The sequence below is a fragment of the Colobus angolensis genome, unplaced genomic scaffold (assembly GCF_000951035.1).
Source record: "Colobus angolensis palliatus isolate OR3802 unplaced genomic scaffold, Cang.pa_1.0 Scaffold34, whole genome shotgun sequence".
In the NCBI taxonomy this organism is placed as follows: Eukaryota; Metazoa; Chordata; class Mammalia; order Primates; family Cercopithecidae; genus Colobus; species Colobus angolensis.
The window spans coordinates 5,216,247-5,232,032 of NW_012116710.1; the positions used below are offsets into that span (position 1 = coordinate 5,216,247).

The following is a 15,786-nucleotide window of genomic DNA, read 5'->3' on the forward strand; positions in this document are numbered from 1 at the left end:
GCTGGGACTACAGGCGCCCGCCACTATGCCCGGCTAATTTTTGTACTTTTAGTAGAGATAGGGTTTCACCATATTGGTCAGACTGGTCTCAAACTCCTGACCTCAGGTGATCCACCTGCCTCAGTCTCTCAAAGTGCTGGGATTACAGGCGTGAGCCACCGCACCCGGCCTGCAATTATTTATTTGTCAGTCTGCTGTAACCTGGGAGGAACCCAGACATGGTGTTGTCACACAATATTCCCAAGGGACTCCTAAATATAGAATTGTACAAATTGACACAGAAACAGACATAACCAGGGGGTGGGGGTCTCAGATTCAGCAAGTTCCTGTTAAACTCCCAGAGGACCTGACGGTCCAGGGAAACCAATTTCAAGACCCAGGGAGCCCGAGTCCCCAGACTTCCAGACTGACCACTGGTTCCCCTCCTGTGTCCCCAGTACTATTACTCCGTGAGGGTCTTTGCCGGACAGGAGCCCAGCTGCGTGTGGGTGGGCTGGGTCACTCCTGACTACCATCAGCATGACATGAGCTTCGACCTCAGCAAGGTCCGGGTTGTGACGGTGACCATGGGGGATGAACAAGGCAACATCCACAGCAGGTGCTAGGGCTGCGGGGAGGTGGGTGGTGCAGGGTGGGGAGGGCAGGAGGCAGTGGGTGCTCCCGACACCAGCTCTGTGGCTGCCTGGTTGTGGGACCTGGGAACCTTCTAGAGCAGGAGGATCCTCTGGGGCACTGGGCACCCAGCTCGGACGCTTCCCTCCTTCTCTTTTTTCTCCTCTCTTCCTGCCCTGGTATTTTTCTCCTCCTCCTCCTCCTCTTTCTCCATTTTCTCCTTTTCCTTCTCATCCTGTTGCATCTCACCCTTCTCATTCTCTGTAATCTCATTCTCTCTCCTCCTGCTTCCTTTCCTTTTCCTCCTTTCAGAGCCCCACCCCCATCCTGACTCCCCACTGCACCAGCTGCTAAGAATCCCAGCTCCGAAGAGCTCAGTGTCTGGGGCGAGGGGTTTCAGTGCTCAGGTCTGCAGGGGGCGGGCGTTTGGGGATGGGACTCTGAGGTCGTGTCTTTCCGGGAGCTTGGGGAAGGGGGTGTCCAGGGTCCGGAGCTACTCAGATGAGGAGTGCAGTGACCGCTTCTGTCTCCTGCAGCCTCAAGTGCAGCAATTGCTACATGGTGTGGGGTGGGGACTTTGTGAGTCCCGGACAGCAGGGCCGGATCAGCCACACGGATCTTGTCATTGGGTGCCTGGTGGACTTGGCCACTGGCTTAATGACCTTTACAGCCAATGGCAAAGAGAGCAACACCTTTTTCCAGGTGAGTCCAGACCACAGCAACTTAGAGCATCCTCATGTCCCAGCATCCCAGGACAGCCCTTACAGATGTCCCCTGAGGCCAGACCTCAGAGAGATGGAACAAAAAGAGCTCCTAGGCTGTCCTCAAGAGGTCGCTGGGAGACCACCTTGTTGAAACTTCCATGAAGCCAAGGTCCAGACTGGAGGAGATACAGAATCTCACTCTGTTGCCCAGACTGGAGTGCAAATGGCATGATCCTGGCTTACCGCAACCTTCGCCTCTTGGGTTAGAGGGATTCTCCTGCCTCAGCCTCCTAAGTAGCTGGGATTACAGGAGTACACCACGACAACCAGCTAAGTTTTATATTTTTAGTAGAGATGAGGTTTCGCTATGTTGGCCAGGCTGGTCTCAAACTCCTGACCTCAAGTGATCCACCCACCTTGGCCTCCCAAAGTGCTGGGATTACAGGCCTGAGCCACCACACTCAGCCAGAGTCCAGCCTTGACCTTGCAAAGAGGTCTCTATTCCCTCTTGGGCTGGGTGACACCAGTCACTAACTTCTCTCCAAGCAGGGAACATGCTAGGATGGGCCAGAATCCTAAGGTGGCCTTTTCCTTTTCAACATTTTGTTCTGAAAATTTTCAACTATACAGCAAAATTGAAGGAACTATATGGATAACACCCTGTATCCACCCCCAGGAATCTGCTATCAACTTTGCAGATATTGGCCTTATCACATATTAAGCTACTTATCCATTAATTTATCTAAGGTGGGTTTGTACAACTTTAATTTTTTGGCATCCATTTTTGGCTATGAAATTTTATTGCATTTTATTTTATTTATTTTGAGAAAGGGCCTCACTCTGTCCCCCAGGCTGGAGTACAGTGGTGTGATCACAGCTGACTGCAGCCTCAACTTCCCAGGCTCAAGCAATCCTTCTATCTCAGCCTCCTAAGTAGCTGGTACTATAGGGTTGCACCACCTTGACTAGTTAATTTTGTGTGTGTGTGTATTTTTTGTAGAAGTGGGTTTTCCCCATATTGCCCAGGCTGGTCTCTCACTCCCAGGCTCAAGCGATCTCCCCACCTTGGCCTCCCAAAGTGCTGGGATTACAGGTGTGAGTCACTGTGCCTGGCTTATTTTTTATTTTTATTTTTTGAGACAGCGTTTTGCTCTGTTACCCAGGCTGGAGTGCCATGGTGAGATCATAGCTCACTGCAGCCTTGACCTTCCTGGGCTCAAGCAATCCTCCCACTTCAGCCTCCTAAACAGCTGGGAACACAGGCACGTGCCACCACGCCCAGCTAATTTTTTTTGTATTTATGGTAGAGATGGGGTCTCACTGTGTTGCCCAGGCTGGTCTCAAACTCCTGGTCTCAAGCAATCCTTCTGCCTCAGCCTCCCAAAGTGCTGGGATTGCAGGCGTGAGCCACCGCTCCTAGCTAAAACTTTATGTTAAATGAAGAATTAAAAACATATGCAAGAATGGAATAGTATAACGAACTGCCACGCCCCTGTCACACAGCTTCAACTGTCACCCACTCACAGCCAATCTTGTTTCATCTTTTGTGTGTGTTTGTTTGTTTTTTGAGAGAGGATCTCCCTCTGTCACCCAGGCTGGAGTGCGGTGGCGCAATCTCGGCTCACTGCAACCTCTGCCTCCCAGGTTCAGGTGATCCTCCCACCTCAGCCTCCTGAGTAGCTGAGACTACAGGTGTGCACCATCCTGCCTGGCTAATTCTTTTAGTTTTAGTGGAGACAGGATCTTGCTATGTTGCCCAGGCTGGTCTCCAACTCTTGGGCTCAAGCAATCCTCTTGCCTCAGCCTCCCAAAGTGCTGGGATGACAGGTATGAGCCACTGCGCCTGACTTGTTTCATCTTTTTTTTTTTTTTTTTTTGAGACGGAGTCTTGCTCTGTCGCCCAGGCTGGAGTGCAGTGGCCGGATCTCGGCTCACTGCAAGTTCCGCCTCCTGGGTTTACGCCATTCTCCTGCCTCAGCCTCCCGAGTAGCTGGGACTACAGGCCCCCGCCACCTCGCCCGGCTAGTTTTTTGTGTTTTTTAGTAGAGACGGGGTTTCACCGTATAGGCCAGGATGGTCTCGATCTCCTGACCTCGTGATCCGTCCGTCTCAGCCTCCCAAAGTGCTGGGATTACAGGTTTGAGCCACCGCGCCCGGCCTGTTTCATCTTTTTATATCTACCTCCTTTCCACACCCACTGGGTAATTTTGAAGGAAATTGCAGACATCAGATAGTTTCATCTCTTTTCAGTATGTATCTTTAAAAGATAAGGATGATCTTAAAGAGCATAATCACAGTAGCACTATCACCTAAAATAAAAAAAAAAAACAACGATGGTTTCTAAATATCATCAAATATCTAGTTTGTGTTCAGATTTCTTTGGCTGTCCCAAAAATGTCTTTTTACCATTTCTTCGTTTGAATCAGAATCTAAGTAGGGTCATATATTTTATTTTATTTACTATTTATTTTTATTCTTATTTTTTGAGACAATGTCTCACTCTGTCACCCAATCTGGAGTGCAGTGGTGTGGTCTTGTCTCATGGCAACCCTCACCTCCCAGGCTCAAGCCTCCTAAGTAGGTGGGATTACAGGCGTGCGCCACCACACCTGGCTAATTTTTGTATTTTTAATAGAAACGGGGTCTGGCTATATTGCCCAGCCTGGTCTTGAACTCCTGGGCTCAAGCGACCCTCCCGCCTTGGCCTCCCAAAGTGCTGGGATTACAGTGTGAGCCAGCATGCTCAACCTTATTTATTTAATTATTTAATTTATTAAGACGGAGTCTGGCTCTGTCACCCAGGCTGGTGCACAGTGGTGCCAACCGTACTCAACCTTATTTATTTATTTATTTATCTTAATTTATTAGACAGAGTCTCGCTCTGTCACCCAGGCAAGTGTGCAGTGGTGCCAACCTTACTCAACCCTACTTATTTATTTATTTTAATTTATTAAGACAGGGTCTCATTCTGTCACCCAGGCTGGTGCACAGTGGTGTAATCTTGGTTCACTGCAGCCTCAACCTCCTGGGATCAAACGATCCTCCCACCTCAGCCTACCAAGTAGCTGGGAGCACAGACGCGCACCACCACACCTGGCTAATTTTTCTATTTTTTGTAGAGACGGTGTTTTGCCATGTTGCCCAGGCCGGTCTTGAACTCCTGACCTCAAACAATTTGCCCACCTCCACCTCCCATGTAATCCCAGCATATAATCCCGTGCTGGGATTACAGGCGTGCACCACCATACTCAACCCAGGGTCATATATTTTAGCTGGTTGCTGTGTACCTTGAGTTTCATTTCATATGTGGATTTCCCCCTCCACTTCTTCTTTCTCATTTTTTTCCCCCTAGAAATATATCTGTTGAAGGAGCCAGACTATTTGTCCTGTAGGGCTCTGCTCCTCGAAGTGTGGTCCCTGGACCAACCAGCAGGGTCAGCATCACCTGGGAGCTTGTCAGAGCTGCAGGATCTTTAGCTGGGTCTAGTGTTAGGCACCTGCAGTTCCAGCTACTCTGGAGGAGGCTGAGGCAGGAGGATCACTTGAGTCTGGGAGGCAGAGGTTGTAGTGAGCTATGATTGCGCCACTGCACTGCAGCCTGGGTGACAGAGCAAGACCCTGCTTCTTTTAAAAAAATTAAAATGGGCCGGGTGTGGTGGCTCACACTTGTAATCCCAGCACTTTGGGAGGCCGAGGCAGGCAGATCGCCTGAGGTCAGGAGTTCGAGACCAGCCTGGCCAACATGGTGAAACCCCATCTCTACTAAAAATACAAAAATTAGCCTGGCATGGTGGCGGGCACCTGTAATCCCAGCTACTTGGGAGGCTGAGACAGGAGAATCGCTTGAACACGGGAGGTGGAGGTTGCAGCGAGCCAAGATTGCACTACTGCACTCCAGCCTGGGTGACAGAGTGAGACTTCATCTCAAAAAAAAAAAAAAGGATTAAAATTAAATAAATGCAGAGTCTCAGGCCCCTTCCTATGCCTACCAAATCAGAATCTGATTTTGACAGGATCCCAGGCTTCCTGTGTATATTAAATCTGGAGAGGGCTGGCCTGGTTTCCCATAGCCTGGATCTGGCTGGTGCATTCCTGTGGTGGCCTTTTAACATTTTCCTTTGTCCCCTGTATTTCCTGTAAACTGGGAGTTGGGTCACAGGGTGCAATTAGATCGGGTTTGGCGGGCGAGACTGCTTCAGAGACAGTGTTATTTGTGGAGGCGGAAGCTGGCTAGACGGGCTCCACTGGAAAGATGGGAGTGGGGCAAGACAGTCTGAGGACACTTCCTGGAATTCTTTGTTTTAATTTTTGTTTTGAGATAGGGTCTTGTTCTGTCACCCAGGCTGAAGTGCAGTGGTGCAATCATGGCTTACTCCAGCCTCGACCTCCCAGGCTCAAGTGATTCATCTTAGCCTCCTGAGCAGCTGCAACTACAGATATGGACCACCACACCTGGCTAATTTTTTATTTTTTTGTAGAGATGGGGTCTCACTATGTTGCCCAGGCTGCTCTTGAACTCTTAGGCTCAAGTGACCCTCCCACTTCAGCCTCCCAAAATTCTAGGATTACAGGTGTGAGCCACCGCACTCTTTGGGTTTTGAAGAATGAGTATGCTTGGGAGAGAAATGGGAAAGGCATTCCCAGTGTGGGGTGTGATGTGTGCAGAGACAGATGATAGGTTGCCCTAGGAGAGTTGGAGGAGGTTGTCCTGGCTGGATCAGAGGTGGGACAGTTTAAGGGTGACTTCTGAGCCATTTTGGAGCCTCTAATGCTCAGATGAGGACCCGCAAATAGGCCCCAGAGTTTGAGGTCCAGAGCCAACCCTCCCTTCAGCCCACCCGTTTCCTCACCTTTCCTTTTCTCCCCTGCCAGGTGGAACCCAACACAAAACTATTTCCTGCTGTCTTCGTCCTGCCCACCCACCAGAACGTCATCCAGTTTGAGCTGGGGAAGCAGAAGGTACAAGTGCCGTGATGGGGGCGCTAATGGGGGCAGGCTGAGGCAGGAAGTGTGGGGAGGCGAGGCAGGCAGAGCCACTGAAAGGGAGGGGGCAATCTAAGAGGTCTTCCTGGAAGTGGTGTGGTGGGACACAGGGGGCTGGCCATCTTGACCCATGCCTGTCTCTCTGCGCTCAGAACATCATGCCGTTGTCAGCCGCCATGTTCCAGAGCGAGCGCAAGAACCCGGCCCCGCAGTGCCCGCCGCGGCTGGAGATGCAGATGCTGATGCCAGTGTCCTGGAGCCGCATGCCCAACCACTTCCTGCAGGTGGAGACAAGGCGCGCCGGCGAGCGGCTGGGCTGGGCCGTGCAGTGCCGGGAGCCGCTGACCATGATGGCGCTGCACATCCCCGAGGAGAACCGGTCAGAGCCAGCCCAGCTATGCAGGGGTGGGCAGGTGTTGCAAGCCCTCTGGAGTCGGGGTCCGACTCAGTGCCCCTCCTCAACACAACCCTGGGATTCCGGGCAACACCCCAGGAATCTCCAGACCTACCTCAGGGGACTCGGACTCAGCTCAGACATCCCCAGATTACACACCCCAGGGGGATTCAGACTCAACTCAGCAGCCTCCACCCTAAGGGACCCAGACAATACCCCAGGGGCCCAGAGCCACTCCACAGGGCCCCAAACCCATCTCAGGGAGCCAGACCCACAGCAACACCCCAGGGGGCCCCAAGTACACCCTAGGATCCCTGGACACGGTTCAGGGAGGCTTGGATGCACCCTAGAGTCTCTTGGGCATACCCAGGGAAACGAAGAATCCCATGGAGATCTCAAACCCATCCCAGAAGATCCAGACACACCTAGGGCCACAGACGCATTCACATGGATGGCAGGGTTACTCTTAGGAACTCTGAAAATGGCCAGGCACGGTGGCTCACGCCTGCAATCCCAGCACTTTGGGAGGCTAAGGCAGGCGGATCACCTAAGGTCAAGAGTAAAAATACTTTGTAAAAATACAAAAATGAGCCGGTTGTGGTGGTGTCCACCTGCAGTCCCAGCTACTCGGGAGGCTGAGGCATGAGATTTGCTTGAACCCAGGAGGCGGAGGTTGCAGTGAGCTGAGATCGCGCCACTGCACTTCAGCCTGGGCAACAGAGCAAGACGCCGTCTCAAAAAATAGACCTCTGAACATGGGAGCGATCCCAGACTCAGCCAGGAAGTTTCTGCCTGCCTGCCTGCCTTCCTTCCTTCCTTCCTACCTTCCTTCCTTCCTCCATTCAACTAATAGCTCTGGGTTCCTCCTATTGGCTGGGTAGTATTCTAGGCTGGAGACACCAAGCCCCTGTGAAGTGACATTCTAGTAATGCTTGTACATAACTCAGGATCCTCGGACATGTCCAAAGGGACCCAGAGTCATCCCCAGGGCCCCAGACGCACCCATTTATTTATTTATTCATTCAACAAAGATTTATGGGCACAGTGGCTCATGCTTGTAAGCTGAGCACTTCAGGAGGCTGAGGAGGAGGGAGGGTTGCTTGAGGCCAGGGGTTTGAAACCACCAGGAAGCATAGTGAGAACCCATCCCCACATTTTTTTTTTCTTTTTAATTAGCTTGGCTTGGTGGCACACACATGTAGTCTCAGCTACTTGGGAGGCTGAGGCAGGAGGATTGCTTAAGCCCAGGAGTTCAAGGCTGCAGAGCTAGGATCACACCACTGCACTCTAGCCTGGACGACAGAGCAAGACCCCATCACTAAAAAATAACAACAACAACAAAAATGCTGAGCACTTTACTATGTGCTAGGTGTGGTTGTAGGTGCTGGGAATACAACAAATAAAAGCAAAAACAAAACAGGCAGAAATGTCCTGCCCTTGGAATTTACATTCTAATGGCAATCAAACACAACCAGTGTACTCAGACCTGCCAGAGTGGGGTTCAGACCCAATCTGGGGGCCCAAACACATCTTGGGAACATCAGATGTTCTACATGGACTCTCAGACTCTTACAAAGTCCCAGATCATCCCAGGGACCTCAGAGTTATCCCAGGGGCCTCCCAGATCCCTTAGGGACTTCCAGAACCATTGAAAGACTCCTAGACTCAGCTCCACTGCCCTCACAGAACCCTAAGCTGGGAAGCCACTGGAACTCCCTGCTGCAGCCTTCGACACTCATCTAAGCATCTCTGCCTCTCTGGGGTCTGTGTCTCTGTCTCCCATCTTCTCCCACAATGGGTGAATTGATTGATAGAATGGTAAGGGTTTGAAGGAGAGATGGATGAATGAATGAATGGGTGGGTAATGATGAAGGAAATGGAGGAAGAGATGGTGGCTGTTCGGATGCAGGAGGCTCATTCATCTGTCTCTGTCTGTTTCCTACCTCTGCTGCAGATGCATGGACATCCTGGAGTTGTCGGAGCGCCTAGACCTGCAGCGCTTCCACTCGCACACCCTGCGCCTCTACCGCGCTGTGTGCGCCCTGGGCAACAATCGCGTGGCGCACGCTCTGTGCAGCCACGTGGACCAGGCTCAGCTGCTGCACGCCCTGGAGGACGCGCACCTGCCAGGCCCACTGCGTGCAGGCTACTACGACCTCCTCATTAGCATCCACCTCGAAAGTGCCTGCCGCAGCCGCCGCTCCATGCTCTCTGAATACATCGTGCCCCTCACGCCTGAGACCCGCGCCATCACCCTCTTCCCTCCTGGAAGGAGCACAGAAAATGGTCACCCCCGGCACGGCCTGCCGGGAGTTGGAGTCAGCACTTCGCTGCGGCCCCCGCATCATTTCTCGGCCCCCTGTTTCGTGGCGGCTCTGCCAGCTGCTGGGGCAGCAGAGGCTCCGGCCCGCCTCAGCCCCGCCATCCCGCTGGAGGCCCTACGGGACAAGGCACTGAGGATGCTGGGGGAGGCGGTGCGCGATGGTGGGCAGCACGCTCGAGACCCCGTCGGGGGCTCCGTGGAGTTCCAGTTTGTGCCTGTGCTCAAGCTCGTGTCCACCCTGCTGGTAATGGCTTCCTCCTGCTTCCCTCTGTCCCGTTCTTCTTCCACAGTCCCAAAACTCCAGAAATACGTGCATCAATCCTGCTCTATTTTTATGCATCCAACCACCCATTCCTTCCCTCCCCTATACATCCATCCACCTTTCTTTTTATTATTATTATTATTATTATTATTATTATTATTTGTTTCGAGATAGAGTCCCACTCTGTCGCCCAGGCTGGAGTGCAGTGGCACAATCTCAGCTCACTGCAACCCGCGCCTCCCGGTTCAAGTAATTCTCCTGCCTCAGCCCCCAGAGTAGCTGGGACTACAGGCATGTGCCACCACGCCCGGCTAATATTTGTATTTTTAGTAGAGACTGCTTTCACCATGTTGGCCAGGCTGGTCTCGAACTCCTGACCTCGTGATTCGCCCACCTTGCCTCCCAAAGTGCTGGGATTACAGGCGTGAGCCACCGCGCTCGGCCTCCATCCACCTTTCTATGTATCCTTCCACCGTCTCCCTATCCTTCATTCACCTTTCCCTCCATCTGCTCACCTGTCATCTATTTATGTTTATTCATCTCTTCTTTCTTCCTATTCATCTATCCAACCAACCATCATTCATCTATCCATCAATCCATCCGTCCTCCACCCGCCTTTCCATCCACCCATTCATCCTATCCGTTCATGTGTATAGATCATCTTTCCATCAACAAGTCCATCTGCCTTTTTATCCTTTTGTTCTCCACCACTCCATTCATTCATTCATGTACCCATCTATCCAAGTTTCAATCTATTTGCCCATCCATCTTTTCATTCATTCATACAGCGGTCCATCCACCATTCCATCTGTTCGTCTATCCACCTACCCATTTATGTATTAATCTGTCTTTCCTTCCATAGGTCCAATAATCATCTCCTCCCACCTATGCGTCCATCCATACCTACATCCACAGATCCATCCGTTCCTCCGTTTCCCACCTACCCTTCATCCATCCATCCATCTCTCCATTCATATGTATGTACACCCATCCACCTACCCACAAATCCATTTAGACATCCACACCCATCCATCTAACCATTCCCTATCCTTCTGTCCATCCCTTGTATCATGTACCCTTTTATTCATATACCCATCTAACTATTCATTTATATATCCATCTTTTTGATTTTGTTTGTTCGTTTGTTTTGAGATGAAGTCTTGCTCTGTCACCCAGGCTGAAGAGTGCAGTGGCACAATCTCAGCTCACTGCAACCTCCAATTCTCATGTTCAAGCGATTCTCCTGCCTCAGCCTCCCAAGTAGGTGGGATTACAGGCGCCTGCCACCATGCCCGGCTAATTTTTGTATTTTTAATAGAGATGGGGTTTCACCATGTTGGCCAGGCTGGTCTTGAACTCCTGACTTCATGATCCACCCACCTCATCCTGCTAAAGTGCTGGAACTATAGGCATGAGCCACTGTGCCCAGGTGTTTGTTTTTGAGACAGGGTCTTGCTCTGTCACCCAGGCTGGAGTGCAATGGCACAATAATGGCTCACTGTAACCTCAACCTCCTGGGCTTAAGCAATCCTTCTACCTCAGCCTCCTGAATACCTGGGACTACAGGTGTGCACCACCATGCCCCGCTAATTTTTAAATTTTTTGTAGAGGTGGAGTCTCACTATGTTGCCCAAGCTGGTCTTGAACTCCTGGGCTCAAGCTGTTCTCCCACTTTGGCCTCCCAGTGTTGAGATTACAGGCATGAGACACTCTGCTCAACCTAATTTTGTTTTTATTTATTATTTTTAATTTTATTTTATTTAGTGAGAGGGTCATGCCCAGGCTAGAATGCAGTGACATGATTGTAGCCCACTGCAGTCTCAAACTCCTGGGTTCAAGTGGTCATCTTGCCTCAGCCTCCCGAAGTACTGTGATTACAGGTGTGAGCCACCACACCTGGCCCCAACTTTTTGTACATGAACTTATCCAGCCATGTGGCCAACCATCCCCTCTACCCTCATGGCTATTCACTAATTTATCTATTTCTCCACATATTTATTTACTTCCTCATGCATCTATCAACCCATCCATCACCTAGCCACCTACCTATACATCCTTTATCCTTCTCTCATCCATCCACCTATCATCTCTTCCTCCACCATTTCCTTCATCTCTCCATCATCATCCACTTATTCATCTTTCCTTCAAACCTCTACCATTCCAACTCTCGATTCATCCAGCCATCCATCCAGTCCTCCCTCCATTCATCCATCTGTCTCTCTCCCCCTCACTCTTCTTCCCTTTCGTCTACTCCTCTTTTTTTTTTTTGAGACGGAGTCCCGCTGTTGCCCAGGCTGGAGTGCAGTGGCACGATCTTGGCTCACTGCAAGCTCCGCCTCCCAGGTTCACTCCATTCTCCTGCCTCAGCTTCCCCAGTAGCTGGGACTACAGGCGCCCACCACCGCGCCGGGCTAATTTTTTGTATTTTTAGTAGAGACGGGGTTTCACCGTGGTCTCGATCTCCTTACCTTGTGATCCGCCTGCCTCGGCTTCCCAAACTGCTGGGATTACAGGCGTGAGCCACTGCACCCAGCCCTCGTCTACTCCTCTTTACCTCTGTATGTTAGCATCTTTTAAACTTTATTATTATTATTATTATTATTTTTGGAGACAAACTCTCCCTCTGTCATGCAGGCTGGAGTGCAGTGGCATAATCTCGGCTCAATGCAACCTCTGCCTCCCAGGTTCAAGCGATTCTCCTGCCTCAGCCTCCCGAGTAGCTGGGACTACAGGCGCCCACCACCGCGCCGGGCTAATTTTTTGTATTTTTAGTAGAGACGGGGTTTCACCGTGGTCTCGATCTCCTTACCTTGTGATCCGCCTGCCTCGGCTTCCCAAACTGCTGGGATTACAGGCGTGAGCCACCGCACCCAGCCCTCGTCTACTCCTCTTTACCTCTGTATGTTAGCATCTTTTAAACTTTATTATTATTATTATTATTATTTTTGGAGACAAACTCTCCCTCTGTTGCCCAGGCTGGAGTGCAGTGGCACGATCTTGGCTCACTGCAAGCTCCGCCTCCCAGGTTCACTCCATTCTCCTGCCTCAGCTTCCCCAGTAGCTGGGACTACAGGCGCCCACCACCGCGCCGGGCTAATTTTTTGTATTTTTAGTAGAGACGGGGTTTCACCATGTTGGCCAGGCTGGTCTCGAACTCCTGGCCTCAAGTGATCTGCCCGCCTTGGCCTTCCAAAGTGCTGGGATTACAGGTGTGAGCCTCACCTCATGTGTTAGCATCTTCATTGTGTTGACTGAGAGCTGGTGTATGCTGGGAGCTATGCAGGCATAGGGTGTGTCCTGGGCCAGAGGACACAGCACATGCTTAGGCTTCAGAGAAGGGACACTCACCTGTGATGGGAGAGGCACTCATATTTGGCTCTGTGGTCTGGGCTGTGTGGATGGGACACAGAGTGAGGAGCTGGGTGGATCTTAAGGAGGGTGGATGGCAAGGCGGGGGGATGCCATTCCTGCTGTGGGAGGAATCCGATCAGCCAGTGAAGGAATGATTGGCATGTGCATGAGGGGCAGATCTGGAGAGTGAGGCCAGGGCCTGATGACGGAGGCCTTGCAGGCCACAGTGAAGAACCGAGACTTTGTCCTGTAGGTGATGGGCATCTTTGGTGATGAGGATGTGAAACAGATCTTGAAGATGATTGAGCCTGAAGTCTTCACTGAGGAAGAAGAGGAAGAGGAGGAGGAGGAAGAAGAGGAGGAAGAGGAAGATGAGGAGGAGAAGGAGGAGGATGAGGAGGAAACAGCACAGGAAAAGGAAGATGAAGAAAAAGAGGAAGAGGAGGCAGCAGAAGGGGAGAAGGAAGAAGGCTTGGAGGAGGGGCTGCTCCAGATGAAGTTGCCAGAGTCTGTGAAGTTACAGGTGGGCTGCTGCTTCCTGCTTTTCAGCCTCTGTCCATTTGGGCTGGGAGACACAGGGTAGGTGGGGTGTGAGCCTGGACTTTGTCCTCAGGCAGTGGGGAGCTGTGGAAATGCATATGGCAGTGAGCAACGCTGACTTGGAAAGATCTCTGTTTTCCATGGAGATGAGAACATGGAGAAGGCAGTCTTTTTTGTTTGTTTTTTGAGACGGAATTTTGCTCTGTCGCCCAGGCTGGAATACAGTAGTGCCATCTTGGCTCATTGTAACCTCCACCTCCCGGGTTCAAGCGATTCTCCTTCCTCAGCCTCCTGAGTAGCTGGGATCACAGGCATACGCCACCACGCCCAGCTAATTTTTGTATTTTTAGTTGAAATGGGGTTTTGCCCTGTTGGCCAGGCTGGTCTCGACTTCCTGACCTCAGGTGATCCACCCACCTCGGCCTCTCAAAGTGCTGGGATTACAGGCGTGAGCCACCATGCCCAGTGAAGGCAGGCTTAAGGTTCCAAGCAGGAAATGATGTTGGCTGGACCTGTGCAGGGCCATGGAGAGGGGAGAGGAAGAAATAGAAGTTTCAAGGAAGTCCTGATGGTCTCACCTCCATTTCTCCTGCACGGCTGTCCTTCCACAGATGTGCCACCTGCTGGAATATTTCTGTGACCAAGAGTTGCAGCACCGTGTGGAGTCCCTGGCAGCCTTTGCGGAGCGCTATGTGGACAAGCTCCAGGCCAACCAGCGGAGCCGCTATGGCCTCCTCATGAAAGCCTTCAGCATGACCGCAGCGGAGACTGCAAGACGTACCCGCGAGTTCCGCTCCCCGCCCCAGGAGCAGGTCACCTGACCCCTGACGCTGGCCACTCTTACTATCTAAACCCCAACCTCAACATCTCCCAACTCTGATCACTGAGGACCCTCAACCTCTAAACCCGTGCTTGAACCCTGGCCCTAGTGATACATTTATCTCCTACTCTGTGAACCAACCTGACCTCTGAGTCACCTCAGACTGACCCTGACTCCTTTCAAACCTCTGGCCCTAGTCTCTCAAATAGTCTTCATTAACTCACACTTTGACTCATGACCTTAGACATGAACTTACAATTGCATCTTCTATCTCTGATCTCAGAGTTCCTGCTTTGGGATCTCAGACCCTCATTCTAACCTTTGACCTTCCCCTAGATCAATATGCTATTGCAATTCAAAGATGTTACAGATGAGGAAGACTGTCCTCTCCCTGAAGAGATACGACAGGATTTGCTTGACTTTCATCAAGACCTGCTGGCACACTGTGGTAAGGAGTGGGATCAGAGAGTCCTCCCTACACCAACTTTCTCTTGAGACCTCTCCAGAAGTTTCCCTAAGATTTCCTGACCTTAACCCTCTACAGTATTGGTGCTATGTAACTATTGGTTGAATGAATGAATGAATGAATGAATGAATGTGTTAGTGAACAGTTAGATGATGTGTGGAAGGATATGTTTATATGGGTATTTGGGTGGATGGCTATAAGCAGATAAATGAATGGGAATGTGAATTGATGGATAGAAGAAGTGGGTAAAAATTGGCTGGCTGGATAGATGGATGGATGAGGAGAAGGATGGATGGATGGCTGAGAACTGAATGGAGAGATGGCTGGTTGGGTGGAAGGATGGATGGATGACCTCCATGGTTTCTGATGAGAAGTCTGCTAATAGACTTATTGAGATTCCCTTACACATGATGAATTACTTTTTCTTGGCTGACTTTTAAGGTTTTCTCTTTGTCTTTGCCTTTCAACAATTTAGTATGAGATGTCTAGGTGTAGAGCTCTTTGAATTTATCCTATTGGAAGTTTGTTGAGTTTCTTGGATATATAATTACTTTTTATCAAAGTTGGAATATTTTTGACAATTACTTATTCAAATACTTTTCTGCCCCTTTCCTCTTCCTCTGGGTCTCTCATAATGCATATATTGGTACACTTGATGGCATCCTACGGGTCTCTGAGGCTTTTTTTCATTTTGCTTTGCTCTTTTTCTTTTCCTTTTTTTGAGACAGTCTCACTCTGTCACCCAGCAGGAGTGCATGGGTGTAATCTTAGCTCACTGCATCCTGTGCCTCCTGGGCTCAAGCCATCCTCCTACCTCAGCCTCCTGAGTAGCTGGGAGAACAGGTGTGCGCTACCAAGCCTGGCTAATTTTTAAAATTTTTATAGAGTCGGGGTTTTGCCATGTTGCCGAGGCTGGTCTTGAACTCCTGGGCTCAAGCAATTTGCATGCCTGGGCCTCCCAAAGTGCTGGATTACAGGCGTGAGCCACTACATCTGGCCCACTTTTCTTCATTCTTTTACTTTTCTGTTCTTCAGGCTACATAATCTCTATGTCCTACCTTCAAGTTCGCTGACTGTTTCTCCTACCAGCTCAAATATGCTGTTAAACCCCCTCTAGTAATTTTTTATTTCAGTTATTTTATTTTTCAACTCCAGAATTTCTGTATTTTAGCTGAGTGCAGTGGCTCACACCTGTAATCCCAGCACTTTGGGAGGCCGAGGTGGGCAGATCACCTGAGGTCGGGAGTTTGAGACCAGCCTGACCAACATGGAGAAACCCCATCTCTACTAAAAATACAAAATTAGGCAGGCATGATGGTACAAGCTACTTG

At 50.6% G+C, this 15,786-nt stretch overlaps 1 protein-coding gene across 1 annotated transcript in view; it reads left to right on the forward strand.

Annotated features, from left to right (window-relative positions):
• The window catches only part of RYR1 (ryanodine receptor 1 (skeletal)), a 164,972-nt gene that overhangs the window by 46,131 nt on the left and 103,055 nt on the right, over positions 1–15,786 (forward strand). Inside the window, exons 30-37 of the mRNA XM_011952520.1 lie at positions 438–598; positions 1,149–1,314; positions 6,189–6,275; positions 6,452–6,678; positions 8,648–9,260; positions 12,883–13,152; positions 13,781–13,981; positions 14,326–14,437. Coding sequence (XP_011807910.1) covers positions 438–598; positions 1,149–1,314; positions 6,189–6,275; positions 6,452–6,678; positions 8,648–9,260; positions 12,883–13,152; positions 13,781–13,981; positions 14,326–14,437 — 1,837 coding nt within the window. The remainder of the gene's footprint in view (positions 1–437; positions 599–1,148; positions 1,315–6,188; positions 6,276–6,451; positions 6,679–8,647; positions 9,261–12,882; positions 13,153–13,780; positions 13,982–14,325; positions 14,438–15,786) is intronic.